Source organism: Apiospora marii, assembly GCF_038362585.1.
Source record: "Apiospora marii strain CBS 49790 chromosome Unknown utg000006l_segment0_segment0, whole genome shotgun sequence".
Classification (NCBI taxonomy): Eukaryota; Fungi; Ascomycota; class Sordariomycetes; order Amphisphaeriales; family Apiosporaceae; genus Apiospora; species Apiospora marii.
This window is the reverse complement of record NW_027117378.1, coordinates 1,657,163-1,684,552: the sequence shown is the minus strand read 5'-3', so window position 1 is coordinate 1,684,552 and position 27,390 is coordinate 1,657,163. Positions and strand designations below refer to the sequence as shown.

At 55.7% G+C, this 27,390-nt stretch overlaps 11 protein-coding genes across 11 annotated transcripts; 7 read left to right on the top strand and 4 right to left on the bottom strand.

Annotated features, from left to right (window-relative positions):
- Nucleotides 1-514: 514 nt before the first annotated feature.
- PG985_010264 (uncharacterized protein) lies at nt 515-3,022 on the top strand (the record flags this gene model as incomplete). The annotated part of the gene is made up of 2 exons (XM_066830032.1): nt 515-2,006; nt 2,061-3,022. 2 exons carry the CDS (start codon nt 515-517, stop codon nt 3,020-3,022), a joined length of 2,454 nt encoding a protein of 817 aa, XP_066682422.1.
- Nucleotides 3,023-4,442: 1,420 nt separating this feature from the next.
- Nucleotides 4,443-5,499, bottom strand: PG985_010263 (uncharacterized protein; the record flags this gene model as incomplete). Its single annotated transcript, XM_066830031.1, has 2 exons — nt 4,443-4,815; nt 5,405-5,499. The coding sequence occupies 2 exons, from the start codon at nt 5,497-5,499 to the stop codon at nt 4,443-4,445; spliced, it is 468 nt and encodes a 155-aa protein (XP_066682421.1).
- Nucleotides 5,500-5,579: 80 nt separating this feature from the next.
- Nucleotides 5,580-7,976, top strand: PG985_010262 (Enhancer of mRNA-decapping protein 3; the record flags this gene model as incomplete). The annotated part of the gene is made up of 2 exons (XM_066830030.1): nt 5,580-5,697; nt 5,770-7,976. The coding sequence occupies 2 exons, from the start codon at nt 5,580-5,582 to the stop codon at nt 7,974-7,976; spliced, it is 2,325 nt and encodes a 774-aa protein (XP_066682420.1).
- Nucleotides 7,977-8,359: 383 nt separating this feature from the next.
- PG985_010261 (heterokaryon incompatibility protein-domain-containing protein) lies at nt 8,360-10,714 on the bottom strand (the record flags this gene model as incomplete). Its single annotated transcript, XM_066830029.1, has 1 exon — nt 8,360-10,714. The coding sequence occupies one exon, from the start codon at nt 10,712-10,714 to the stop codon at nt 8,360-8,362; it is 2,355 nt and encodes a 784-aa protein (XP_066682419.1).
- A 943-nt stretch (nt 10,715-11,657) lies between these two features.
- PG985_010260 (HET-domain-containing protein) lies at nt 11,658-12,509 on the top strand (the record flags this gene model as incomplete). The annotated part of the gene is made up of 1 exon (XM_066830028.1): nt 11,658-12,509. One exon carries the CDS (start codon nt 11,658-11,660, stop codon nt 12,507-12,509), a length of 852 nt encoding a protein of 283 aa, XP_066682418.1.
- A 782-nt stretch (nt 12,510-13,291) lies between these two features.
- PG985_010259 (uncharacterized protein) lies at nt 13,292-13,606 on the top strand (the record flags this gene model as incomplete). The annotated part of the gene is made up of 1 exon (XM_066830027.1): nt 13,292-13,606. The coding sequence occupies one exon, from the start codon at nt 13,292-13,294 to the stop codon at nt 13,604-13,606; it is 315 nt and encodes a 104-aa protein (XP_066682417.1).
- Nucleotides 13,607-14,085: 479 nt separating this feature from the next.
- Nucleotides 14,086-17,643, bottom strand: PG985_010258 (serine threonine kinase; the record flags this gene model as incomplete). Its single annotated transcript, XM_066830026.1, has 2 exons — nt 14,086-14,724; nt 14,785-17,643. The coding sequence occupies 2 exons, from the start codon at nt 17,641-17,643 to the stop codon at nt 14,086-14,088; spliced, it is 3,498 nt and encodes a 1,165-aa protein (XP_066682416.1).
- Nucleotides 17,644-18,578: 935 nt separating this feature from the next.
- PG985_010257 (Fructosamine kinase-domain-containing protein) lies at nt 18,579-19,480 on the top strand (the record flags this gene model as incomplete). The annotated part of the gene is made up of 4 exons (XM_066830025.1): nt 18,579-18,990; nt 19,054-19,180; nt 19,233-19,289; nt 19,360-19,480. The coding sequence occupies 4 exons, from the start codon at nt 18,579-18,581 to the stop codon at nt 19,478-19,480; spliced, it is 717 nt and encodes a 238-aa protein (XP_066682415.1).
- Nucleotides 19,481-19,823: 343 nt separating this feature from the next.
- Nucleotides 19,824-21,520, bottom strand: PG985_010256 (uncharacterized protein; the record flags this gene model as incomplete). Its single annotated transcript, XM_066830024.1, has 3 exons — nt 19,824-20,842; nt 20,898-21,227; nt 21,283-21,520. 3 exons carry the CDS (start codon nt 21,518-21,520, stop codon nt 19,824-19,826), a joined length of 1,587 nt encoding a protein of 528 aa, XP_066682414.1.
- Nucleotides 21,521-22,233: 713 nt separating this feature from the next.
- Nucleotides 22,234-24,527, top strand: PG985_010255 (Ophiobolin F synthase; the record flags this gene model as incomplete). The annotated part of the gene is made up of 3 exons (XM_066830023.1): nt 22,234-22,522; nt 22,579-22,870; nt 22,922-24,527. 3 exons carry the CDS (start codon nt 22,234-22,236, stop codon nt 24,525-24,527), a joined length of 2,187 nt encoding a protein of 728 aa, XP_066682413.1.
- A 711-nt stretch (nt 24,528-25,238) lies between these two features.
- Nucleotides 25,239-26,986, top strand: PG985_010254 (uncharacterized protein; the record flags this gene model as incomplete). The annotated part of the gene is made up of 4 exons (XM_066830022.1): nt 25,239-25,337; nt 25,399-25,911; nt 25,978-26,656; nt 26,718-26,986. The coding sequence occupies 4 exons, from the start codon at nt 25,239-25,241 to the stop codon at nt 26,984-26,986; spliced, it is 1,560 nt and encodes a 519-aa protein (XP_066682412.1).
- Nucleotides 26,987-27,390: the final 404 nt, after the last annotated feature.

Below are 27,390 nucleotides of genomic sequence, written 5' to 3'. Positions count from 1 at the left end.
CTCGCGATTGATCGCTCAAGTGTGTCGCAGTTGCGGTTAACCTTAGTTGGTAGGCAATTTGATGGAGGCCGTTACCTGAGTAAGGTGCGCTGTTGCCACACTGTTACCCACGCTGTTACCCAACTGCCAATGCATTGACGCACGGGCCATTGAAAATGGCCAATCCACCCATCTAATTGGCCCCTCCTCGTGGTAATTATCAGTTTACGCGCTCCCACACGCGACTTTGGTTAAGTGCTACCTAAAATTGGTTCAATGACCCCGACCGACGACCCAGAACCAAAACATCGAGACTGAATGGTCGACCGATCGCCACCACAACACCCTCTCTACGACCAGGGGAAATAGCTGCATGCTATCGACCGGCCTCCGGATTCGCCTGCCTTCAAGACCCTTACTCGCGCGCCTGACACCGGTTGTACCTTTCGCTTCACCGCAACGAGCGCTTGCTTGTGCCTTAGCAAGGCATGTATGCATAGTCACTGCATCTTCTAGACCACTAGAAGCCGATACGATGTTGGGAAAAGCTGCGAACCGGTATCAGGCTTCAGCGCCGCCCGGTTCCAAGGCTCAACCCGGTAAACCAGATCTCTCCAAGCAGCTCTTCCCCTCGAGTAGCCCGCGTGATGGCAACATCATCGACTTGGTCAGCAATAGCCAGGGTCGCGGTTCGTCAGGTGCGAGTTTAGGGTCTTCGAAGGCATCGGGTCAAAATCAACTACAGCCGAGATCGAGTAATTCCATGTCAAGAACTAACACCGGCTCGTCCGTGACAAGTTTCCTCAAGCCTTCCGATGGCTTCGCCACGCTCTACAGCAAGGCCGACTCGTTCCAGGAAGAGCCCACCACCACCACCCAGCAAACGGGATCCTTTCGTGGTAGCGTCCCCATTGAGTCCGTTTACATAGCCGAAGACGACTTCAGCGACGACGATGACCTGGAGCTGGACTATGCGTGCCCGTCCGCCCTTCCGAGCCTGCCGCCACCCCCCAAACCCGCCAAGACAGTGTTCGAGTCACCAGTATCTGTCCCTTCCACGAGCCAGCAACCGATACCATGGACTTCGTCTCCTGAAGCGCATCGCTTCCCTCCCCAGGCAATCAACTATCTCCCGCCGAAACGCCAATCTCCAGATAGTCTCGCCCCCGAACAACCCAAGCCAAAGAAACGACAGCTGCCTAAGCACTGGGCTGCGACCAAAGAAGATCCTATTGACCTCGATGCCGTTGCGCCGGCCACACCAGCACCGAAACCCAAAGACAAGACCATGGCGTGGGACACGTCACAAAGTGCGCTCAAGGACAAGAGAGCGCAATTCAAAAACAAGACCAAATCAGGGCCAGACGGGGCACGACGGCTTCATACAGATGGCTCTGTCCCGCCAGATGATATTCGGGCTGCCGCTAAGTCTCACAATACCAAGAAGAATGCCGCCGTCTCGCTCAGCTCGGAACAACGTCATGTCATTGACTTGGTCATTAATCACAATAAAAGCGTGTTCTTCACTGGTCCTGCCGGAACAGGAAAGTCTGTTTTGATGCGAGCCATCATCGAGGAACTGAAGAAAAAGTGGGTGCGTGATCCTGAACGAGTGAGTGTCACGGCATCCACGGGACTGGCGGCATGTAATATCGGAGGACAGACCCTGCACAGTTTTGCTGGAATCGGTCTGGGCAAAGAGGACGTGCCTACGCTGGTGAAGAAGATCCGGCGCAACCAGAAGGCCAAGAATCGTTGGCTGCGCACCAAAACCCTTATCGTTGACGAAGTTTCCATGGTAGATGGAGATCTATTCGACAAGCTGAGTCAGATTGCCCGAACTATACGAAACAATGGACGGCCCTGGGGAGGCATACAGCTCGTTATAACAGGCGACTTCTTCCAATTGCCTCCAGTGCCCGACAAACAGAAACGGGATGTTAAGTTTGCATTTGAGGCCGCGACCTGGACTACGTCAATTGACCATACCATTGGTCTGACACAGGTTTTCCGTCAACGGGATCCAGGTAAGATATTCCTGCAAGAATTACACAGATGACAGTTGACTAACATTCGAACAGAATTCGCCAACATGCTCAATGAGATGCGCCTGGGCAGAATCAGTGAACAGACGGTGCAGACCTTTAAACACTTGGCCAGACCCTTGACCTTCGAGGACGGTCTGGATGTTACGGAACTATTCCCTACGCGACAAGAGGTTGATAGATCCAATGAGCAGCGGTTACGCAACCTGCCAGGCCCAACCCAAAGGTTCGACTCTACGGATACAGGCCATCCCGATATCCGAGACAGACTACTCGAAAACATGATGGCTCCCAAGGCCATCGAGTTGCGCAAGGGCGCCCAGGTCATGCTGATCAAGAATCTTGATGAGACACTGGTGAATGGCTCACTCGGAAGGGTGAAGGGCTTCATGTGCGAAGCCGCTTTCGAGATTTATACCTCCGGGGACGGGCCAGGCTCTGAGGACGAGGGAGACTCGGAAGCTCGCTCCAAGAAGAAGATCAAGGCTTTTAGCCGGGATCCTGATTCAACCAAAGACTTGAAGGAGTATCCAGTTGTGCAGTTCACCTGTGTTGATGGAACCCACAGAACCCTATTGATGTTGCCCGAAGACTGGAAGGTGGAGCTCCCCAATGGCGAAATCCAAGCACAGCGGAAGCAGGTTCCCCTTATTCTTGCCTGGGCTCTCTCGATTCATAAAGCTCAAGGCCAAACGTTGGAGAGAGTCAAGGTCGATCTTGGCAAGGTTTTTGAAAAGGGACAAGCGTATGTGGCCCTCAGTCGTGCGACTAATAAGCAAGGGCTGCAGGTGCTGCGTTTCGACAAGAGCAGGGTCATGGCGCATCCGCGCGTGATTGCATTCTACAACAAGCTGTACAGCGCCGAAACGGCCATCAAGAAGAAGCCAACACCATCAGTCTCAGATTTCACTTCTCGGGGCCGGTCGGAGTCATCCAAGGGCAGGGGCGTCATCGACTTAGACGACGACGAAGAAGCCATGGCGGCGGCGTACGGATGAAATATGATTCAGGCGCATTGCAGGTCCAGTGCAAACCACACACCACGTTGACCGGAGTATATCTAGCATAGGGACGGAGTTTTGAGACGGAGCGGAATTGTGGGTTAATATGATAATTCACATCACTTAGCTCAAGACATGGCGAGATACCTGGGAGCAAGTCGATCCGACATTGCTGTTGAAGGGGTGTTGGTAGCTGCCAAATGCCCTCCGCTGCAGTAGCGAAGGGGTAATGGGACTGATGTAGATCTAATGAATTTCCGTATTGTTAAAGTATACCATACAATTGACAAGGTTACTCCAGGTAGCCTATCACCACTCACTTTGCCCATTATTAGGTGACCTAAGAAGCTGAATTCGGGATTTAGTGAGCCCTGGGAAATCCACAAAGCAAGCCCAGATATACCGTCGGACGCCCGCGGGCTTGCGGACGACCCCAGTGTGTGATCACGTGGTAACGAACTATTTAAGTAGGTCTCGGGGCACGTCACTTGCTGATCTTGAGTATACAGACGACCATGTTCGGTACTTTGAGCCATGGGTGCTATAGAGTATCGCGCGAATGTCGAGAGTGGGGAGGTGCCAGTTGACTGCCATGATCGGGTATTGCGAATAGCATTCATCTATTCGGATCATGGGCTGTGGGATGGCAATGGCGCTTTCGATGTTGTCGATAAACTCCACGCGCGCGGGTGGTCGTTTGGCCCGGAAGATCTGAGATTTAATCGGTACGACTTCCGAGCAAGAAGACTCCATACTTAAGAGCCCGTAACCCGGCGGCAGAGGCTAACAATCAGAAAGCACATTGGACATGTTTTACATCGCCCAGATCGCAGCTGGTATCTACCGTTCATCCGACCAGTGCGAGGGCGACTTTCCGTCCGCCGACGACTTTGACGCATTCTACGTCCAGCACTACCCGGCGCTCCACCAGGATGCATGGAGAGAGTACTACTCACCCACGTTCCTGGCGCAGACCTCCTCGGCACGCTTCTACCGCCTCCCCAACTTGCGGGACCTACCGGATGCGAGCGACCCGCTTTGCCAACCGCGACATAAGGGGGAAGCGGCCGGCCACTTCACCAAGCTTCCCTACTGGGCGAACAACGTCGTGCGGACGCGCCGGAGACAGCCGACCCTCCCTGTCGCAATCCTGACGGAACTAGCCCTCTCCACACTCCGGCAAACCATAACACAACTACGGAGAGACCACCCGGACAGGGTTCACCCTTACTCGGAGACACAAGCCCGCTTCTGGCTTAAGCACTTCAGCCTGGATTCTCCCAACAACCCGTCGTGTCCCAGCAACAGCCGAGAGGCCTGGAACCACAACCAAGCCAGCCTCGAGGTTGCGCAAGGCGCCATCGACGTGTGGGCGTGGGAGGCGCACTACTCGCGGGAACGATGGGAAGAGGCCGCCTTAGTAGATGACGCAACCTTCCTTGAGCCGGACCTCGACGGGACGCGCCCGAGCGAGATCTGGTGGTGCGGGTGGCCGGACGGCGCGGGGGTGAGCATGTCGGCGCGGTGGCGTGGGTGGGAGCCCGAGATGGGTAGCGAAGAGGAGATTGCATTCTTGGCCGCTGTGGCGGCAAAAGAAACGGAGGGTGTCGAAAACGACGATGGGGACGGTCTGGACTATGCCGTGCGATCGCACATACTCTTGGCGGTGATGCGGGTTGCAGAGCTGCAGACGGAGCCAGAGACGGAACAGCACGTGGGGGATCTGAAGCGGCGGATGGCGGATGCGGGGAGGATCGATGAGAGTCGCACCGAGACGTGGGTTCAACAGGCTTTGGTGATCATCAAGCCGTATGTGCACAGGTGGCGGCAGGGAGGTTACGCCGCTATAGCGGGCCAGAGTGAATTGCTACGGCATATCCTGGTGGAAAATGGGCAGCTTTTTGCTAGATGGAGGCTTTCGCCCACTTCCAAGGAGTTTGATTTCACCCTGAAACCAAGGGCATGAAGATACTGATATCTTTGTGTTGTTGTCATGACACCATTATCCTCATCTGCAGGTGTATCACAGAAACCAAGTTATGGTGTCTAAGTACAATATCACTCACTGGAACAGGCGAATTAAAAGATGTGAACTCTGGTATCATATTGTCGATCACACCGTGCTGAGGTGTTACAACCGGTTACCCCTTTTGGAGACGAGTGAGGTCGTATCCATTGGTAGGTTAGAGGTAATCAGGGGCCAGTGACTGGTCTAAAATAAGGAGGGGGGTTGAAAGGAGCTAGGCAGCGACTTATCGATAAGCACATGAGCTAGAAGGTTAGGCAAAGTTGCCCAATTCCCCGCCATTGCATACTGACCTGGAACCCACGTCCAAAAGGTTTGATAAGCTCCATAGATAAATTTAAAGTGACTCGTACCTTACTGAACCTCCAGTACCACCATCGTGGGCCTGCAATCCCTCCCAGTCTTGGTCAAGTCGATCAACCACCATCCATCCCGCCCTCGAGTCCATCTGTCAATCTGTTACTTCGGCGCATGCGCATTTCCTAACCAAGCCACCCTTTCTCCCTCTCCCCCCTCAAACCGCCCACCATGGCCGAGCAGTTTCTGGGAATGCGAATGACGGTTGTCCTGAATGAGCCTAAGGATTTCACATTGGTGGGCACTATTTATTCCATCATTCCCAACCAGCTGCTCGCCCTCCACCAAGGTACGCCCAGCTAATTTCCGTTCGGATGCATTCATTTGTTCGCGTCGAGCCTGCTGACACATCCTGGTACAGTCCACATCTTGACCACCGGCCAGCATGTGCCGACCTTGAACCTGAACCCGGCGACAATCAAGGACATCAGAGAGACGCCACAGCAGTCATACACCGAACAGCCACCGCCAAATGCTGCTCCTGCTGATTATGCTGCAGCCCCGACACCCCCAAAGCCGTCCAGTGCGAGTTTCCAGGACCCGGCTATCATTAACATCGGAAGACGGCCGACCTCTATTCGTCATGACGATAATCGCAACTCCCAGCCTCCCAATATTAGCGAAAAGCGCGACCCCCCGCCTATTATCTCGCCTCGCCCAGCACGGTCCTCTGTCCCCAGTCCAGCTCGGAGCACTTATACCGCCATCCTCGAGACGACGCCTCTGGCACGAGAGCTGAACAAGCTGACTATTGATGCCAATGCCAGCAATGCTGCCGTCGGCAAGTCACCCGCCATCGGCGACGATCTGGACCAGAACGACACGACCGAGGACGACGAAGCGCTCCTTGCCACCCCGATCGCCCCGCCGACTGCAGATGCGCAAGCAAATGCCAAGACTAAGAAATCTCGACAACGGCAACGTAGGGGTGGTCGTAACGGGAAAAGTAAGAATGACGGTGATGCCACACCCACTTCAAGCGCAAAGCCTACTGAGCAAGGTCCCGGATGGCGACAGACCCCGATACTGCAATCCACCAAGTCTTTCCAGCCTTTTGCATCTCTTAAGAAGGGCCAGAAGGGTCGCCAACCGCCAAACGCCGATAATGGGTGGGCTTCGGAGGATGTGACCGACGTCCAGGAGGCCGGCGACTTCGATTTCGAGGGAAGCTTGGCTAAGTTCGATAAGCGGACCATTTTCGATGAGATGCGCCAACAGGACAAGGTCGATGAAGCTGAGCGTCTTGTGTCGCACAACCGGTTACCGCGACCCAAGCCAGGAACTGCGGGAGGCAAGAACTACCATCCTACGGAGAACGTACTGGATATGCCGTCGGCGACGCCAAAGTTGAAGGAGACACCCGACGATTTCTGGAAAAGCGAGGCCGATGACGCAACGGTTAACGGCGGTGAAAAGCAAATGAGTGGGCGGGAAGGCAGCGGCCGCAATTCTCGTATGCGAGGCGACTCACGAATGTCCAACTCGAGGCGATCTCAGTCTCGTAAGGCGAGCACCAGTGCGATACATGGCATGGGAGGACCAAGTCGGGGTAACTCCAATGTAAGATATCCTGCCGACAACCTTGCATACCAGATGCATTCCCGTACGTCTTCAGGGATGCGCAGGAGTGCTAACACTGAAAAGCAACCGACCCTGGCGATGAGCGGAGAGGGGTTCTACGCCATGCCTTTAAATCGACGCATGGAGACGGTGACACATCTCCAGATGCTGAACCTGGAGAACATTGCACATAACGAGATCGGGCTTAGTGAGGACCTGATGGCCGAGAACGCTGGCCGTAGCATTGCTGAGGTGGCCTTGACTGCGCTTGGCGATCCCGCCATCAAACTTCGCAATGCCACGGCCTCGCCTCCTAATACGCCCACTATTGTTGTCTTGGCTGGTAACAACAAGTCCGGTATCCGAGCTATCTCCGCTGCTCGACATCTGCGGAACCGAGGGATCAACGTGCTGGTCTGCGTAGTGGGCATCGAGCGCGAGAAGGAGCTCATTGAAGAATTCCGACGCCAGATTCGGCTTTTCCGCAACTTTGGCGGGGCTGTCTGTTCCAAGGCACAGCTCTTTGAGAACCTTAGTAAGAACGCTACAAGCTTGGCCGCCTCGTCGCAGGTCTCTGTTACGCTCATCATCGACGCCCTTCTCGGACTCTCAATTACGTTCGAAGAGCTTCGTCCCAGCGACCAAGCCACGACATATGAGCTGATGGAGTGGGCGAACCGGAACGAGGCCTTCGTCCTTGCCATTGATATCCCCAGTGGCGTGGACCCGACCAAGGGTACGGTGAACGTCATCGACGGCGCCAAGCTGTACGTCCATCCGCGCTACGTGGTCGCTCTGGGGGCCCCCAAGCAAGGACTCCTGAAGGCCGTGGAGATCGGACAGGACGACGGCGACTTGATGGTGGATGAGTGGAAGTTCTACCTCGCGGATATCGGACTTGGTGCCAGTATATGGCGGAAAGCTGCGACTAGATTGCGCCGCGGTATCGACTTCGACGACAAGTGGGTGCTCGAGATGAAGTACCGGACCTTGGAGGACATGGATTGAAGGCAGATATAGGCCTTATATGGACGCAGCGTTGAACTGTCCAAGTAGGAGGGGGAGGATCGCCGAGACTACGTCACGCCATACCCCCTTTTGAGGCAGATTGAGGGATGAAAAGAAGACTGGGAGTTGTTGTTTTTTTGGTGGCATTGCATTATTCTTCATACCCACTGCGCTTGAGCATTTTCAGGAGTTTCACGACTAAGGGACATAAAATAGGAAGGGAGGCGTTCAGGAGCTCATCGTCTTCAATGGGGGATGGGACGACTGGTTGAGAAGGGCAAATAGATAGACTTATACCAAGTTTTTACGAGTGAATGGTTACAGCGTCTTTTTTTCCCAGCAAGACGAGAGGGGAGGTTGAACGTTGTTATTACTGTTGTCTATCAATAGAGCTTCAGCGATTGCCATGGCAATTGACGCGATTCCGCTTTGCCGTACATCCATCCGTCCACGAAGCACAGCCCGACGAATTGGTACTTGCTGGCTTCCTTCTCGTTTCTGTCGCTTCTTTCTGTATCCTGCCTATTCTGACCATCGACACTAACTTCGGGGATGGGCCGGAGTACCGCGGGCGATCGGCAGCCCGCCAGGATAAACACCTCGTCGCCGGGCGCGACGTCGTGGGGGCCCAGCCCCGGCTCGCCGCGGTCGCTGCAGAATAAGCGGCACTTCTCCAGGTTGAGTGTGAGGGCTCGGTAGTGGTAAGTCCCGCGCCCCACGCCCCCCGGCTGCTGATCCGGTACCAGGTCGCGGTAGTCTCCCGTGGCCGCGAAGGCCTCCCACCAGGACCGGATGTCGTGGAGTTTCGGGGTGGGGAGGGGGCGGCGCTTGTGGAGCCAGTAGCGCCAGATGTCGCGGTCCATGAAAGCGGTGCGCCAGAAGGTGTCGTCGTCGGGATCTTCGAGGTTGGAAAGTTCGTTATCGGAGGGGTGGGGGTGGTGGCGGTGGGCTTCCCAGAGGGTCTTCCATTCGGTGACGAGGGTTAGGGTTCGTTGGGCTTCGTCGCGCTCGATCGGCGGCGCCGCCGGCTGCTCGTGGCGGGTTTCGCTTCTGATGTTGTTGCTGCGCCTGTTGCTCGTACGTGACGCACACGCGGCAACGCCGCCGACGTAGATGCCCGGAACCCTCAACACAGGATCCTGCAGATCGTGCATGAACCGGACCCCTGACGCTTCGTCATCGTATGCGGACCCCGGGTACGCATCGTAAAGGGCCCATCGATCGGCCCCGTCCTCGTCGTGCCCGGAGGCGCGGCTGAGGTCGATGGCCCAGGTGGGCAGATCTCGGGGTACGACTACTGCCTCTGCGCGACGGCGAGTGCCGACGGCGCAGCCGAGCTGCCGCAGGTGGCCGTCGTTGACGTACAGCAGCTTGGTGCACTGCGCGAACAGCGAGCCGGCGCTGCACCCGTACCCGACCTCTTGGAAGTAGGTGTGCCACGCCCCGGGCAGCAGGCCCAGGACGCCGAAGAAGTGGTCGCGGGGGTCGGTGGCGCGGCGCCATTGGGTTGAGTTGATGGCTTCGGCGATGCTGATGAAGGGGACCTCCTCGTCGTTGCGATTTCTATCTTTCTTTGGATTTTTCCTCCTCTTTGCCACTGATGACGACTCCCCGCGGTCGGAGGGAGGCGAGAACCGTTGACGGTGCGCGTGAACCTGCTGCGCCGACAGCCAGTGCCGGTGCGGGAAGCGCTGGTACTCGGCCGCCGCCAGGTTGCAGACGCGCTTGCAGCAGTCGCCGAGCCAGTGGTCCGAGAAGGCGCGCCCGCCGTCGACGATGCGCGAGAAGCGCACGGGGAGGGTCCCGATGTAGACGACGGCGTCGGCGCGGGGCAGCACCGCTTCCTGCAGGGTCCAGACCCGCGACCACCAGGGGCGCGACAGGAGCCAGCGCGCGCAGTCGAGGGTCCGCGGCCAGTTCCGGTTCATAGCGACGCCGCTGTTGCAGTGGGCGTTGCTGGGGTCGAGATACAATAGCGAGAACTCCCAGAGGTGCTTTCCTCGGACTAGGGAGTCGAAGACTTGGAGCGTTTCGAAGAGAAGTTCATCCAGCGCCTCTTCATCTTGGGTATCATTGGAATCAGCGGCGTCCTCCACTGGCTGCGGCAGAAGCTTCCCGCCCAAACTCACGAATTGCTCCTTCTGCGCAGCACAGTACCTCTCCGCCCCCTCCCACATCCGCGTTGTCATATGCGACGTCGGCACGTAAATCTGCCCCTCCTCCAGGCTCCCGCTCTCCTCCAGCGCCGCGACGATGTCTTCCGGCCACGCCTCCGTAAAGTGCCCGAACCAGATGGCTGCTTTCGCCGCCTGCCGGTAGATGCGCGCCATGAGCCCGATCTGGTGGCTCTTCTCGGCGACGCTGGTCTGGTCGATGCAGATGGCGTCGGCCCAGACGACGCGCTCGGCGTTGTGGAGGCGCAGGCACCGCAGGAACTCGGCTAGGTTACGCGTCGCGTCGAAGGGGACGCCGGAGACGGTGATGGGTTCCGCTTGGGTTGGGTCGCCCCAGACGTACGAGAGCGTCTCGAAGTTGTTGTTCAAAGAGCCATCTCCGCCGTCGCTGTCGTCGTCTAGCGACACTACGTGCAGGTCGACGACGATGGGGTCGGAAGTCCGGCCGCGGTGCAGCGTCAGGAGCCGGATTTGGGACTTGGCGGGATCCAGAGGGGTTTCTAGCCAGGGTCTGCGTGAGACTTTGGCTGGAGCTGAACGACTGCTTTCGCTTGAAATAGGCATCTCTGACAGGATGGGTTTCTTCAATATGTGGACGTATCTTGATTGCTATTCGTCCCTCCTCTATCGACGGAAGTTCTAATTTGAACTACATCATACAGGCCAACGTGATTACTTCAGCTTGGAAGCTGAAAAGGCCTCCCGGGGCCAAGCCCTTTAGATCCTGTCCTGCAATTGACCGCATCAATGCTTGCGACGGTAAGCGTCTACTGCCTTCGATTCATCCCAAAGCGCACCGTGGAAAAGCCATGAAATAGGGTAACATAGTCGGTCCCGCAAGCTCACCGAGATGCAGCATGGGTGGGAAGGCGGGAGGATGTGACATCCCCACTGGGGAGAGGGCCGGGGTATTGCGGGATGCGGGATGCACCATTATGAACCCCTGTAATCATCACACAGCCAGTAACTGTCAAGCGCGCAGATGATCGCACAATCAGTTCCTCAATCATCAGCAACAACCCCCACATCACAATAGAGAAGATGCGTCTTCTCAACGTCAAGACATACGGATTCAAAGAGTTTCTGGGCCATGCAGTCGACCCTATGCGGTCTTCTCTCATACCTGGAGCACCGAGACCAGCGATGAGGTGACCTACGGAGATATGCGCAATCCTGAGGTTGCGGCGACGAAGCTGGGGTTCCGGAAGATCGAGTATTGCTGTCGCCAGGCAGAAGAAGACGGCTTACAGTGGATTTGGATTGATACGTGTTGTATCGACAAGACCTCGAGGTGAGCGCACAAGTTTCCCGCTCAAGTGGACTTGTTCTGACTGGCGTACCCAGTACTGAGTTGTCGGAGGCCATCAATTCCATGTTTAGATGGTACCAGGATGCGACCATATGCTACGCTTATCTAAGCGACATAGAATCGGTAGAGCAGCTTGAGCTTTTAGCATCCCGGCGAACCTCCCGACGCACTCCACCAGGCAGGTCGTCCTCCAGGGTTATGATTGGCAGATGGTTTCACCGGAGCTGGACGCTACAGGAATTGCTGGCCCCGAGGGACGTCCGCTTCTTCGGTGCGCCATGGCAGTATCTGGGCACCAAAGACAGCTTAAAGTCAATCATCTCGGCGATTACGGGGATCAGTGAAGACATCCTCTGCCACCAGACGGATTTCTTCAAAGTGCCTGCGGCGACCCGCATGCATTGGGCGTCCTGGCGGCAAGCGAGCAGGATCGAGGACGAAGCTTACTCGCTGCTGGGCATCTTCGACGTGAACATGCCGCTGCTCTACGGCGAGGGCGAAAAGGCCTTCCAGCGACTCCAGCACAAGATCCTAAAGCAGAGCGAGGACTGCACGCTGCTCCTCTGGAACAGCGACGCCGCTCGCGACCTAATCGCATGGGATGACAAGACGGTTTGGGAACCACAGCCCATCCTAGCCAAATCGCCCGCGGACTTCAAGGCGAGGCCCGGTTTCGCTCCGGTCCCACCCGGCCACTTCCGCGACTTCAAGATGACCACGCCCGAGCGAGGCCTGCGGATGAACATCCTCAAAGCCCACGACCTCTCGCATGCGGGCTCGGCGTCTAGTCTGTTCGATCGGTCCAACCCCGAAGGCCCGGGAAAATTGTACCTGGGCCTGCTCAATTGCGCGGTCCAGAGTCAGCAACGAGATGAGAAAGACGACCGGGCGTTCGTGGCCATCGTGCTCCGCCCCAGATCCATCTTGGATAAGTCATATAAAGACATATATGTGCGCCTCGGACCTGGGTTCTTCGTGATCGCCAAGTCCGACCTCATGAACCGGGACAAGTGGCGGCTCTCGACCGTGTTTCTGGCTGTTTCCTCGTAGCGGCTGAGACCGGATTCTAAGAATAGGATCTGCTACCAGTACCAATCTGAATCTTGATCTGATGCGGTCAGACCCATTTTGTGTTGAGACATTCGCGGTTACTTGGAGCGGAACGGAAGTCTTTCGTGCGCCACCGCAAGATCCCGGGGGCAGCCTGAAGCTACGGAGTGAATGTTGCTGGAATCAATCCACGTATCCGCCAGAGTTGACTATGACATAGTCAACTGCCTGAGTAGCTAATTACTCCATTTGGTTATGACATCATACCACGATCTCCATATAGATCTCACTGGCATAATGAACTTGGACTGACGTCTGGAAAGACTGCTGTTCTGATCGGGTGCTGCGCCATTCTTCCCAGAGGAATTACGAGGCGCTAATGATACGAATGTGCGTCAATGCGGTCTTGATCTAGGCTTGCATAGGCCGGTCAAGACGTAGGGGGAGGCAAGACATGTAAGACAGCCGGTGAAACAGCCCCAACCTGCTTATCCGGAGTACCGGCCTTTGGTATATCAATGCGCCAGAGGTTGTCAGTCCTGATGTCATGAATGAGAGCAATATAAGGTATGTTATTCCGCTACTCATAGACGATGTCCCTTGCTCCGTACTTGGTCAACGAAATTTCTTTCCACTTTCAACCGGACCCCCTTTTTACAACTGTGCGAGAATACGAAAGAGATCACCTTTCAAAGCGCCAACTGCCACTCAAATAATTCCATACTCCTCTGATCCAACCGGTGTTCCATTATTTCCAACTACAATATATAAAAAACCACAAGATGCGTCTCCAATCCCTCCTCGCGCTCCTCCCTCTTCTGGGCAGCACCCCCCTCACCAGCGCCTCGCCCACCGGCATGGGGGTCTCGTCCCCGTCGCCCCTGCTGGAGTCTCGCCAGTCCGGCACCTGCAAATGCCCCGAGCCCGACGGCCAGTTCCCCAACCCCTGCCGCTGCACCCAGTACATGCGGTGCACCAACAACATCCCCCTCATCGGCGTCTGCACCTTCGGGCAAAAGTACGACTCCGAGCTGGGCTTGTGCGCGCCGGAGCGCATTGCGAAGTGCGCGCCTACGCAGGATTGCTGCACCTCTTGAGTCAGTGGGACTTTTGGGGTTTTATAGGTGGTCTTTCTGACTGGCAAAGCGAGATAAGAGTTAGACGAGTTGAGATGCCGAGTTTGATGGATGGAAATAAAATTTCTGGGTATCATACACACAATTCATCATTGTCATTCTCATTGCCCCCTAAGACCTTTTCGTTAGGGAACATTTCGGCAGATACGCGCCTATAAACCACATAATTCTTTGAAACAGAGATGAGATTGTTGCCACTGTCCGACCATCCGCGTTAATGTGTAAACATGACACCGATATGATGGCCAAACGAGCAATGTGGCTATCAAAATAACGGGAAACTGTTGGTCCATTTACCTCATCAAGAGCTTGGTCCCATGTTTCAATGCACAACACTTTGTTCTCCGTTTCTGTATATATTGGTCGTGTAGTGTATCTCATCTAATATATGTATGTCGCATCCTGACTCCATGTCTCGCTCTTGCTCTTGACATGGCACTTCAACATGTTTTCCTGGAACACACAACCACGGGCCGGCCATCCGTCTCACTGTGCAGACATAACACCGATATTACAGCCAACCGCGCGACGTGGTTGTCAAAACACCTGACTACTGCAGGCCCATCTACGTCGTCAAGAACCTGGTCCCAGGTCTCGATAGAAAGCAGCTCGTCCTCATCGCCTTCAATTTCCGAAATGTTTTCACTCATCGTATGTCCGCTGGCCGAAAGGTGTTCACATACCTCATCCTTGCCGGTGTCACTGATGAAAGCCTCTCTGTTCAGACGGTCACTGAGCAGCGCGCGGCAGATATCGACGTCGGCGACCCAGTTACCTGCGTCGCGAACGGAGACGACGGCCTCGATGACATTGACGTCGGCGTCGCGCTGGCCCACGGACTGGAACTGGACCAGCGGGGCTTCCCACTCGGTGAGGCTGAGGTGCAGCGACGTGTGGGCGAAGCTGTCTAGGGGCGCTCCGTTGAAAGCCGCGGACTCGATCCGCCACGCAGCCGGGTCCAGCTTGCGCACCATGAGCTTTGAGGGAGAGGTCAAGATGGATAGCCCGGGCTTTCCTATGTTGCCGAGGATGCGCGTGAAGCTGTAGTCAGGATAGGAGAGCTCTGGGTCGTGAAGAATCTAGTAGGTGGACTCCCAGTTAGGTATCGGTGCCGTAAGAAGCAGGTAGGAAACACTTACCGCTGTGCGAACAAAGATTGAATCTGCGCCGCTGAGACCAATGATATTGTAATCTCCTTTCATACTCTCGATGAAGTTGCTCCCAGTCTCAAAATATCCTATCAAGGCTATCGCGGCTGTCTGATCGATGGACAGGTATGACGGGGCATCGGCCCAGTCATCCTTTTCCAATTTCTTCGAGAAAATGGGGGGATCAAACACATTTTCAACAATGGATCCCGATATGGTCGCACCCCCAGCCGTGGGCTCTCGGTAGATCTCACCGACAGCGGCTAGAACCTTGAGGAACGCAAACGCAGGCTCTTTCTCCAACAGCATTGTCAGGCGGGTGGGATCGATAAGTTCGTGCTCAAAGCACCACAATATATCGTCCATTGTGATGACCGGCGGCTCTGGCGTGGTGTTCGGTAGACTTTCGTGCTTGGAATACACAACGGCATGTTCGTGTTTGGCGAGCGAGTTGCGTCGCAAAGATTCGGAACCGCTGTGTTGGCCGAAGAAAGGGCCAAAGGTATCTCTGCTCTCTCCTTCTAACGTTATCACGTCAACATAACCATCGTAGTACCATGGATATCCCTTGAATATCACCACGCCGGAATTGCCAACCTCAGGCAGTGCGGAAGGGAGGGACTGCTCGGTGATCTCCTGCTGGTACGGCCTCAGGTACTCGATTGTTTCCGCTTTAAGCTTCCTTTCCCAGCCCGTCAAATAGTAAGCACAATATTCCAGGTATTTTCTCTCGGCGGCGTCCTCTAAAGCTGCAGCTGCCTCTTGACCTCCCACCCATTCAGCATGTTCCAATTCTCTTGCTTTTTGAATGCTAGTTTTGTTGATGTCATCTTCCGACGCATATTCAAAACTCATCTCCGTGTCGTTGTTGCAGGAATCTTTGGCCGTCTCCTTTTGTTCGTTTAGCTGGATCTCCTCAGCCACCGAAAGCATATTATCTGCATGAGACAGAGGGTCTTGCCATTCCAAAGATCGGTAATATGAATTCTCTTCCTCGTGGATTTGAGCGATCGTCGCAATTGCGACGGCGTCAGTATCATCTATGAAAGATGGTTCGACGTCCCCAGAACCTCCTCGCAAATTCAATACCGGGTTCAACTCGATGCTGGAAAGTTCGGGATCTGGTATGAATACTGGCAATGTGGGAATCATTGGTTGTCCGTCATCTGTCTCTTCTTGTACACCGCCAAATGTTCGCGAAGCCCCCACGTGGCGTTCTCTCTTCGCTAATCGGATTGTATCGGTGTAAGTGGCTTGCACGAAGACCGGAACCTGGATCCAGCGGTGATAACAGTTGCGACGACAGGCTGGGGAGGGAAGACTCTCACTCTCTTCCGTGCGAGGGAGTGCAGTTGCAAATTGCAGATACAATCCTTGAGCGGAGTTCTGATCAAAACAGAAGATAATACTGTTGGTGTTGTCGAGTCCCTTTACCCGTGCCGCGAGACGCCGTAGCAACTCAATCTTCCTATCGGGGTCCTTCAGAAGGAAGAGAAGATTTGTTATGTGAAGAAGGCCGAACAACGGCTTCCGCTCATCTGTCAAAGGGGCTGGCATGAAGCCAGGTCGACGACGACCCAAGGAAACTGCAAGCACAGCCTCCTTATCGCCCGCAGTATATGCGTTTAGAGACTGCTCGATGACGTGCCTCCAATCACCGTTGACGACCCTGTTTTCTCCTGCAGGCACGACTCTCTTCATCTCCTGCATGATCATGATTGCTTTGTTGATGCCATTCTTAGGAATAGACCATCGTCTAAGTAGGCTTCCAATGCAAACCAAGAATAGATCATTCAAGGTTAATCGGGACCCATCGACGTCAAGCCTTCTGGTCCGCTTCACCGCCTCGCCATAATACATATGATGGGAAAGGGACAGGGACCAATAGACTCCCTGCTCCTCCCGGTGAGCTGGATCTGAGATTCCCAATGACAAGACACCGCCCGGCCGTACTAGGGGGTCATTCATGGATACATGGATGCTACCAGTTGGTCCGTTGAAAACCAACATGTCGGGAAAAATATGCCACGCCGAGAGCCCCAGGAGCACCGGTCCGTCTCGGACGGCGTGCGGTTTGCCCGATATCAGCCCTTCGGTGGCGGTGAGTGCTGATGCCCAGACGCTGAGGACATCCTTATAGAGAGACACATTGTGCCGATGAATAGCAATACTGAGGTTCTTGATGATAAGAAGAAACTGTTTGTATTGTCGTTGTCGTGCATTGTCAGCCGTGTGTAGCCATGCCCTGGCACTAGCGTCCCACCTTCCCAGGTGATCTCGGGTGATTTCCTGCTGGGCGGCCGAGGCCAGTGCCATTGGAACTTGGACACCCTTCTCGAAATCGAGCAATATTTCTTTCTTTCTCTCTGCGACCATTTCCGCCCAGACAGAAATGGCTTCAGAATGAGTCCACATTCTGGCGATGATGCAGGCCAACAAGTGGACTGGAATAGCGGCCTTGCTCGATGTCGCTGCTGCCCAGATCGAAGTTGCGTCAACTCCCCCGAATTCGGTTCGGATCCAGTTGCGGATTTGGCCAGGGCTGTCCAGGTCGGCTTCTGATACATCCTTTGAGATCTCCGATGCTCGGGAGCCGTAGGCCTTGATGAGGTTAGGCGTGTCTGGACACGCATCCTCAAACAGGGCCCCGAGCTTCCTCGCTGTCACATGTATTGACCCTGTCTCAGCCTCACGGACGCGGGTAGGAGTGAGAAGGTTTCCAATCGTTTGATATTCCGGGGGAGCTTCGACCTTGATCAGCGTGAAGTCGAAATTGAGGTTGGCGGCCGCGACGGTGAGCTCCTGACTGGCTTGAGCGAATCCGGCTTGAATACGACCTATCGACGTCATGTTGGACAACGAGACTCTCGTGGAGCGCCAACTTGAGGTAAGTCAATACGGCTGATGCACAGATCTAGAGGATTTCGGGGGCACCCAAACAAATAAGGTGCACATCATTCTTCGCACAAATGCTTTTTCCGTCAGCTTGGTTGGGGGCCGAAATCACGAGCGCGAGCGGGGTACAAGTCAGCTCAGGATGCACAAGGGTGGTGGCGCTTATGACTTTCAACTCTTCCCAAGAAATTGACGCCATTGGTGACTTCGAAAAATTACTGACTGACCTATTCTCAGATAGGTAAATGAGCTGACCTGTAATTGCATTCATCTCCTACCACCCCGGAGGCCTCGAAGGATTTAATCTTGCCACCCCAGAGTAGGTCTTGAGCAGCACCTCTTGTTGGTGAAGATGCTTGGCCAAATTCCGGCAGATGACCTCCTGCCTCTAAGCCTTCTGGGCTCCAAGCCTGCATATCGTACCCGAAGCTTTGGTCGCAAACGTCGATGACAGCGTCAAAGCCGGTGAGTGCAGCCCCCAAGACACCCATTCTCCTTCGCAAACGCTCATCGTCTCTCAGTGCTACCCTCGAACGCCACCAGGTTCCATATTAAGCCACATGGCGTCAGTACGTGGTCACGCACCGCCAAAATCGAGGCTGAGGTTGACGGAAACCGTATGGAGTATTTCCTTAAAGTTACGGACGCCGAGTCTGGTGCGATTAGTGAGTGCCCAATATATTATTTAAAAACCTCGGACTATTGAGTTTTCTTCTGAGTATAAATACTGTTATGGAACATGTTTTCTAACCTGAGCAGCGTTTAAAGGCGAGGCAGGGAGTCTGAGCCTGATACAGAAACTGGTGTCTGGATTCTGCCCAAAACCAATCGGCTGGGGTCAATATGCCTCGAGTTCGGAGGCGCACTTCCTCTTGTGCGACTTCATAGACATGCAAGACGAGCCAATAGACCCGGAAAGACTCGCGCGGCGAGTAGCAGAGCTGCACAACAAAGGAGTTGCTGCGGATGGGCTGTATGGCGCTGACGAAGTCATTGCCGGTGGCGTCCTTCCTGTCCGTCCGGCCAGAAGCAACTCATGGGTAGACGACTTCTTCCGGTACATGCGTGTGCTCATCAGACTCGAACAGATCGCCCAAGGCCCGCCTCCTGCCGAATTGGCGCGACTGCTGGACGCTATGTTCAACCGGATCATCCCCCGGCTACTGCGTCCGCTGGAGACGGGTGGCCGTGAGATCATGCCCAGACTCACACACACAGATCTCTGGCATGGTAATATGGCCACTGGTTCTGATGGGAATCCTGTCATCTTCGACCCAGCTTGCATTTATGGCCATAATGAGAGTAAGTAGCCCATACCGCACTTGTTGTATTGTCGACTGGCCCTCCAATAACTCGCCTTCATAGTGGAAATAGGGGTTTGGGCCAACCCGCGCATGGTGGCTGGCATGCCCTTGATCAACAGCTACCATGAATTTTTCGCAAAGTCAGCGCCAGCGGAAGACTTTACTGGAAGGAACACCCTTTACGCACTGTAAGTAGACTCGTTTATTTCTGTTCCGAGCGACAACTAATAGTGTGAAAAGGGCTTTTGAGACTAGAGTCTCAGCAACAGTGCTAGGAAACGGATTTTTCCGACAAGAGTAAGTTAAAACAACTTTGAAATGTATATCTAGTTTTGAGCGATGCGCTGACTGAACGCAACTTGAGCAGACTCATCAGATACTTGACAGACCTGGACAACAATCTCCCGGAGTCCTATGAAGAGTGGGCTCAGGCACGTGGCGAGGAAATATGCCCGCCAAAGGCAGACTCTGGCATGCACTGGCCGTGACCAAACTGCGCGTACTTGCGAAGATCGGCAGAGTGTTTTTGGGGCAAGGGGTTGAAATATTTGGCACACGTAGCTTATCGATATACTGCATTGAGATATTAAATCAGGGCTTGTAAGCTGATGCACCATTTCTGCTATAGTCCAGGACCGAGTGAACCACGGGCACAGCGTTCTCAAACCTTACTGCCCCTTTAACATCAATATCCACCAATCAGGGGACGCAAAGTTTCTTTAAGTTACTGGTGGGACGCTAGCACGCATCGTAGACCATCCAAGCCCCCAATCAAATATTACAGATGGCATCCGAAATTTTGAAGTTGCAATAAGCTCACACCAGAGCAATCTAGCCAACCAGCTGGTGCACCTTCACCCGCAACCCCTTGGAGTCCTCCGGCATCACCGGCACGACCGTATCGCTCGTAATCACCAAGTCCGCCGCCGACGTCTCGAACAGCTCCAACCTCCCGACGTCGTCCTTCCCCCGTACATCTGCGGTGCCGTACACCCGGAACAGCGCCGCAAGCGTGAGGTAGAGCTCCGCGTACGCGAGGTTGATACCCAGACAAGCCCGGCCGCCCTTGCCGAACGAGACGAGGTAGCGGTCGAGCCGGGGGTTCTCGACCCAGCGCTCGGGCCGGAAGGCGTGCGAGTCCGCAAAGACGCGCTCATCGTGGTGCACGAGGTTGCTCGTCATGCTAAGCGGCGTCCCGGGCGGGATGCGCCATTCCCGGCCGCCGGCGCGGTAGACCAGGGTCTCGTCGGGACAGATGCGGTGCAGCCGGTGCGAGATCGCGTGGCTGAGCCGCACCCCTTCCTGAACCACGCCCGTCAGGTAGGGGAGGCTCTCGAGCGCCGCCAAGCTGAGGGGCTGCGCCGGGTCGGGGATAGCGGCCTCGAGCTCGGCCTTGAGCCGCGAGAGGATGGCCGGCGCGGCGAGGGTGAAGTAGGTCGACACCCCGAGGGCCCAGGCCGTCGTGATGGTCCCCGCGGCCACGACGACCTCGCCCTCCTGCCAGAGCCGGTCGCTCGACTTGTCGTAGTCGGACAGCTTGCTGTTGAGGATCTCGTGGAAGATGGTGCGCTGCTGTGTTTTGTCGTAGGCGTGCGTCTGGTGCGCGTGCTGGATCTCGGCCACCTGCCGCTTGACGTTGGTCTGGAGCTGCGAGTAGGCGCCCATCGCGGGGCTGAGGCGGAGCAGCCACGAGACGGGGAGTTTGCGGAGCATGTCCATCAGCCACGGGAAGTGCTTTAGGACGTGGCCCGACTTGCCGCCTTGCAGCATGGCGTCGCGGAAGGAGGGGTCGAAGTCGGGGGCTTCGAGACGGTGCTCGCTCCTTCCGAAGGCGTAGTACTCTACAATGTCTGCGTCACGGATCAATACGAAAGCTCGAACTTAAGGCTCAAGAGGAGTGCTTACCGTTGGTCAAGGCGGCATAAGCATCATCCAGCTTCATCGTGGCTCCGCTAGTCGCGAACTCCTGGAGCCGTCCGAGCAGGATGGCCATGTTCCGGTCGACAAGAGGCTGCAGGGCTCGCACGCTCTGCTTGGAGAAGTACGGCGACAGTGCCGCCCTGCGCACGCGGTGCTCGTCGTGTCCGAGAGTCCCAATGAGGCTCTCGTCGACGCCGAAAGACCGGGTGATCCAGTCCCACTTGTCGCGCTTGCGCCCGCTGCCGGCGTAGATCGTATCGTAGAAGTCTGGGTCTACGATGTGGATCTCGTCCGGATTGATGCGGATGATGGGACCTTACGGACATAGTCAGTCTCATAATTCTTCAGACTTCGGCGAAGGGCAACTTACCATATTGCTTGTGCAATCTCCCGATTTTGAAGGTATACTCAGGCTCGCCAACGACATCATACCAGAATTCGTACCAATATGTCCATGCCGCCAGCTTCGGTCCTGGAAAATGCGCGATTGGACTCAGGACAAGACGGTACACGGTCAGGTACAGCAGGTAGAAGATGAGGCATGCGACGAGAGATACCAGCGTCACCGACTGCCCGAGTGCATCGAAAGACAGCATGGATAGCGACATGCTGGCCAGGTTGCGTCTGAATCATGGGTAGAAAGGAACGAGATCAGAAAAGAGTGGGAAACTTGAGGTGGGCTTTAGCAACCTACCCTCGTCAAAGTCGCCCACGTCGGACTCCGGTTTCTTCTCGAGAGACTAGTATGTATGTGTATGCTATAGTGTCTAAAAGTCTAGATACACGGGTAGTCGCGGATTACCACTATAGGCTAAGCGCCTCGGTGGATATGTCAGCTGCAGGTGTCGGGAATTTGGGAAAGTGTGGTGGGTCCCCTATAGGTGAACTCGGGTCCTTTTGCAGTATACCTTGGATGTTGTCAGACGTATATTCCGGTTGACATGCATGCGGTCAGCAATAACCATGCTCACTATTTCTTAGCGTCTTACATCAGCGATACCAGATTGCGAAATGGGCAGGGCCGCGTCAGAAGTCTAGAACGGGTCACGCCTGCAGATTCTACGTCACATAGCTCATTTCGCCCGCAGCCAAGTATCTGTAGTTGTTTCGATGATAGGGATACACGGATGTCGAGCGAGGATGACCGACCGGTGGACCCCGTGGCGGAACCAGTGTAAACATCTGAATTGACCGAGAGTATGTTCCTGGAATCCACCATGAGGTCCCTAAAGCCAGGCGAATGAATGCTTTCAGGTAGCAAGAACGCTGATTTCCAGGCCGTTGTTACTATTCCTGGCCTGTAAAGCATATCGCTGCTATCATGGAAGACCTGTCGTACCAGTCGAGCCTCGTCCCTGCAGACGAAGCCAGTCGAACGGGTTGCTTCACAACGCTGCCCATTCGTCTTCATCCCCGAGACGACCTCGCCAACGAAGCGAGCCGCCGTTTCATGAGAGACTGGGCGAGGGAAATCGGGGACGGACGCGAGAAGAAAACGCATTTCTCTTTCTCGCCGGTGGGCAACTGGTCGTCTCTCATCTACCCGGAGGCGATTCCAGAGCGGCTGGGCGTGTTGGCCTACCTCTCCGACCTTGGTCTGATTCATGACGGTAAAGCGGCTCTCCTTCTGTTTTCTACCCGTACGTCTTACTGAATGAATCTCCAGATAAGGGCGAGGGCCTCAGCATTGAGGAGGCTCAGGTTGAAAATGACGAGCTTCATGCCGCTCTGGATCCAGCCGATGACCGGTGCCTGACCCCGGATTCGAGGGCAATGAAAACCAAAAAGCTGGTCTCGCAGTGCATTCTGGAGTGCGTCAAGCTGGATCATGAGCTTGGCCTGAACATGCTCGCTGCGTTCCGCGATGTCTGGCTGGCGATAAGCGAGAAGAACAGTGACAAGGAAGCGCAGAGTCTCGACGAGTACTTACAATACCGGAGCGAGAACGGTGGTATGCTGTAAGTTAACCATATTTCCCTTGCCAAGTTACAAGACTAATCAAGTTACAGCGTTTTTTGGCCAATGCTCCAGTTCAGTCTCGGGATTTCCCTCTCAGACGCAGACCACCGACTCGTACAGCCCATCATCGACGCAGCCACGGAAGGACTCCTGCTGGCCAACGACTATTTCAGCTGGGAGCGCGAATGCCGAGAACTGCAGTCTGGCCAATCTCAGCGGATCGTGAGTGCGGTTGAGCTGTTTGCCCGAACAGAAGGGCTTTCAGTCGAAGCCGCCAAGAACGAGGTGAAACTCAGGATCATCAAGTCAGAGCGGGACTTCTGTCAACGCCGTGACGAACTCTACGTGGCTCATCCGGACCTGCCTTTGAAACTGAAAAGGTGGATCGACTGCGCCGGCTTGGCCGTCTCTGGAAACCACTACTGGTGCTCCGCTTGCCCGAGGCAGAATGCTTGGAAGGACGAGACCCTTGCCAACGGTACCAACATCCCCAACGGAATAATCGCCGCCAATGGAAGTGTTAGTAACGGCACTAACGGCACCAACGGCAACGGGATCAAGAGGCAATTATCGCCATGTCCCAAAGAAGATGTGCTCAACAAGAAGAGAAGGGACTCAAGAGTGAGCGTACCTGAGGGCAGCGACAGCAGCAGGACAGATTACGGTGGCGTATCCAGCTATCCGTTCTACGAGCCGTCTAGCCTCGCCCTCAATGCACCGGTAGACTACGTCTCAAGCATGCCCTCTAAGGGCGTCAGAAGCGCTCTCATCGACGCCCTCAACACGTGGATGCACGTCCCTCCGGCCGCGGTCAGGAAGATCACGTCGGTAGTCAACACCCTGCACAACGCGTCTCTGATCCTCGACGACCTCCAAGACAACTCTCCGCTGCGCCGAGGCTTCCCGGCAGCACACGTGCTGTTCGGACAGGCACAATCCATCAACAGCGCCACCTTCATGTTCGTCCGCGCCGTGGGCCAAGTCTCCCAGGGCCTGAGCCCAGCGGCCCTGACGGCCGTGCTCGAGGAGCTCGGGGGCCTCTACCTGGGCCAGAGCTGGGACCTGCACTGGAAGCACAACCTCTCGTGCCCCAGCGAGGCCGAGTACGTCAACATGGTCGACCACAAGACGGGCGGCATGTTCCGGATGCTACTACGCCTGATGCAGGCCGAGAGCACCACGTCCTTCTCCAAAACAACACCAACAACACCGACGTCGCTTCGCCTCGACTTTGAGAAGCTCACCCTGCTCTTCGGCCGCTTCTTCCAGATCCGCGACGACTACATGAACTTCGGCGACTACGCCGCGCAAAAGGGCCTGTGCGAGGACCTCGACGAGGGCAAGTTCTCCTACCCCGTCGTCTGGTGCCTGGCGCACCACCCGGAGTACCGGGGCCACATCCTCGGCGTGTTCCGGCAGCGCCCGACCGCGGCCTCGAGCGACGGGTCCCCGCTGTCCAGGGAGTGCAAGGCGCATCTGACCGCGTGCCTGCGGAAGAGCGGGGCGTTTGCCAAGACGCTGGAGTGCTTGCGGGATCTGGAGGGCGAGCTGGAGCGCGAGATCGAGCGGTTGGAGGAGGCGGCGGGGGAGGCGAATCCGATGTTGCGGTTGTGTCTCGCGAAGCTCAGTGTTAAGGGGATTGTCCCGTTGGAATGAATAAGGGGATATCATTGGCGCGGCGACTCTTCAGTGTGGCAGTTGATTGGTAGTTTCGTATCAGATAGGTGCATGAATTGTACAGCACATCATCATCAATCAGCTCAGCTAGGTAGTTTATACCAGCACTTTGTGGAACCATCCCGGGTTATCGGGCTCTCACATCATCCGTCCGTCTTATGCCGAGCCCTGACGAAATGCCAAGCTATGCCGTTTGACGACCCTTGACGGCACTTGTAGTAGCGGCATGCGGATTATGGTTGGCAGTTCTCCCGCCGAGGAGGTGTACGTGGCCTCCGACGTATCCGTTTTCCAACCTAACCCATCACGACTCTCACATCAGCACATCTGCGGCCAAAATCGATTAGGCAGACCGGTTCCCGTTCAAGTTTCTCCGTGCAAGCGATATACGAAACCCGCAGCTTCACAGAAGGGACTAGCTTTATGCAGTCAGCAAAAGCCGGGCCAGACCCACGACTACCCCCACATGCAAGGGTAGCAAGAAATCCAACTTTCTGGGCAGACCTATCTTCCCCTTCGGATATGCATTGCATGGGCCCAGAGCCGGCCTCCCCACCCATGAGCTCTTAAGTGCTGCCCCGGGACGCGAATGCTCAAGTCTTAATGACAAGGGGCTCACACGAGTACGAGATTGCGCCACAATATCTACGCCCCAGTCCTGATTGTCAAAGGTCATATTTATCAAGGACAATGCGCCAATCACTACACTGGCGCTGGATCAGCGTCTTGTGCGCTTGTATTGGAGGCAGTCAGGGCCTAGAAGTGGACTACGGAGCATGCCACAGCGCAGTACGTATCACCGACACACCCCTTGAGGAAAAAGCAAAGACAACATCTAACAATTCTTTAGTGCATCACGCTATCTAATCTAGGCCTCGCGGTCAGCCCGCAAAGCGAGTATGTCGCCCCCTTCCACCAAGACCCCCTCCACGTCTCAGAAGGCGACGCCACCCCGCTCTTCTGGGCACAGCAACAACAATCCGCCCAGCCCGCCTGCCTCGTCCACCCCCAGTCCCCAGAGGAGATCGCCGTCCTGATCGCGACGGCCCGCTCCACGGGATGCCCCTTTGCCGTGCGCGGCGGCGGGCACTCAGACATCCCCGGCGCCAGCAACAGCGACGGCGGCATCACGGTCAACATGGCCGGCCTGGGCCGGGTCGAGGTCGACGAGGCCGCCGGCGTGGCGCGCGTCGGCGCCGGGGCCAAGTGGGGCGATGTGTACCGGGAGCTCGAGAAGACGAACAGGACCGTCGTGGGGGGCCGGTTGAGGGATGTTGGAGTGGGCGGGTTGTTGTTGGGTGGGGGGTTGAGTCATTTGTCGGGATTGCATGGGTGGGCTTGCGATAATGTGCGGAACTACGAGGTGAGTAATCGGGCATTCACAATGCCCGTGGAAGCCTTCGTGGGTGCTAGCTGACGATGATTACAGGTTGTCCTTGCCAACGGTAGCATCATCCAAGTCTCCCAATCCACCCATCCGGATCTCTACCGCGCCCTCCGGGGCGGCGGGAACAGCTTCGGCGTCGTCACACGGTTCGATCTGGATCTGGTTGCGCAAGGGCCAATGTGGGGAGGGCTCCATGTCTGGCCGCTGCTGCCGTCCGTGACATCCGCCCTCACGGAAGCCTTTGCCAAGTTCGCTCACGAGGCGCCGTCCGACCCGCACGTCTCGCTCTTTGCCGGGCTGGGACACATGCAAGGCAATTTCGCCTGGGCTGTGGGACAGTATGACACGCTCGGTAGGGAGGAGCCTCCCATCTTTTCCCGGTTTAGAGACGATGCCCAGGTTTACGGCGCCGGGAAGATAGTCAGCACTGCGCGGGTGACGACGCTGTCGGACCTGGCAGAGGAGCTAAACCAGTCTGAACCGCCGGGAAAGCGAAGCCGGTTTACGACAGCCACTTTTCGAGTCGACGCAGAACTGCTGCAGCAGATGGTCGGCTTCTTTGTGGAGCAGGTCGAGAAGGCGCTGGCGAATGGGCTGGACAAGGATGAGGGGTTTGCGCCAATGTTGGGCATCCAACCGCTAACAAGGAATATTCTGAAGCAGCAAGCGAAGCGCGCAGGGAACGTCATGGGTCTCGCCGAGGAGGACGGGCCACTAATGGGTGAGTGATTTGCTCCGACTTGATTGCTCCGACTTGACTGCTAATGTGAAAAACCTCTCAGTCTGTTCTTTTGGGTGGGAATGGTCTCATGAAGCGGATGACGCGACTGTCATTGCCGGGATCAAAGCAGTGCTCGGACAGGCGGTCGACGCTGCCAAGGAGAGGGGTCTGTACCATCCCTTCAAGTACATGAATTACGCGGCCGAGGATCAGGATCCGGTGTCGAGCTATGGCGCTGACAGCGTCGGCTTCCTGAAGAAGGTTAGGGACATGTACGATAGTGATGGGGTGTTCACGGAGCTAGTCCCTGGATGGTTCAAGATTATGTAGGCTTGGTATTACTTAAGCGAGCACATGTAAAAGAAAGGTCCCACGGAAGTGGGAACTATCAGTCAGCAGGATATAACGGTAGTATGCAGCGACAGCTGCATCAAAGGTATGTAGGTCTAGTCGACGCTAAACATGAAGTTTCTACCGAGACCCCGATCTGGACCTATCATAACTATCCCGTTATCCGGGTGTTATCTCATTGGACAATACTTCTGAGTTTGAATACAGACGCGCAAGCCCATACAGGCGGATAAAGACGGATGCCCGGGCTACTTATAGCTTCCGGAGCTAACGCCGTCATCATTGGCATTCGTCAGGGACCGGGAGCCCACATGCTGCGTAGGTGTGGGGACACAGACGCCGAAACGCTATCTACCCAAGTCAGACATGACTGCATAATTCAC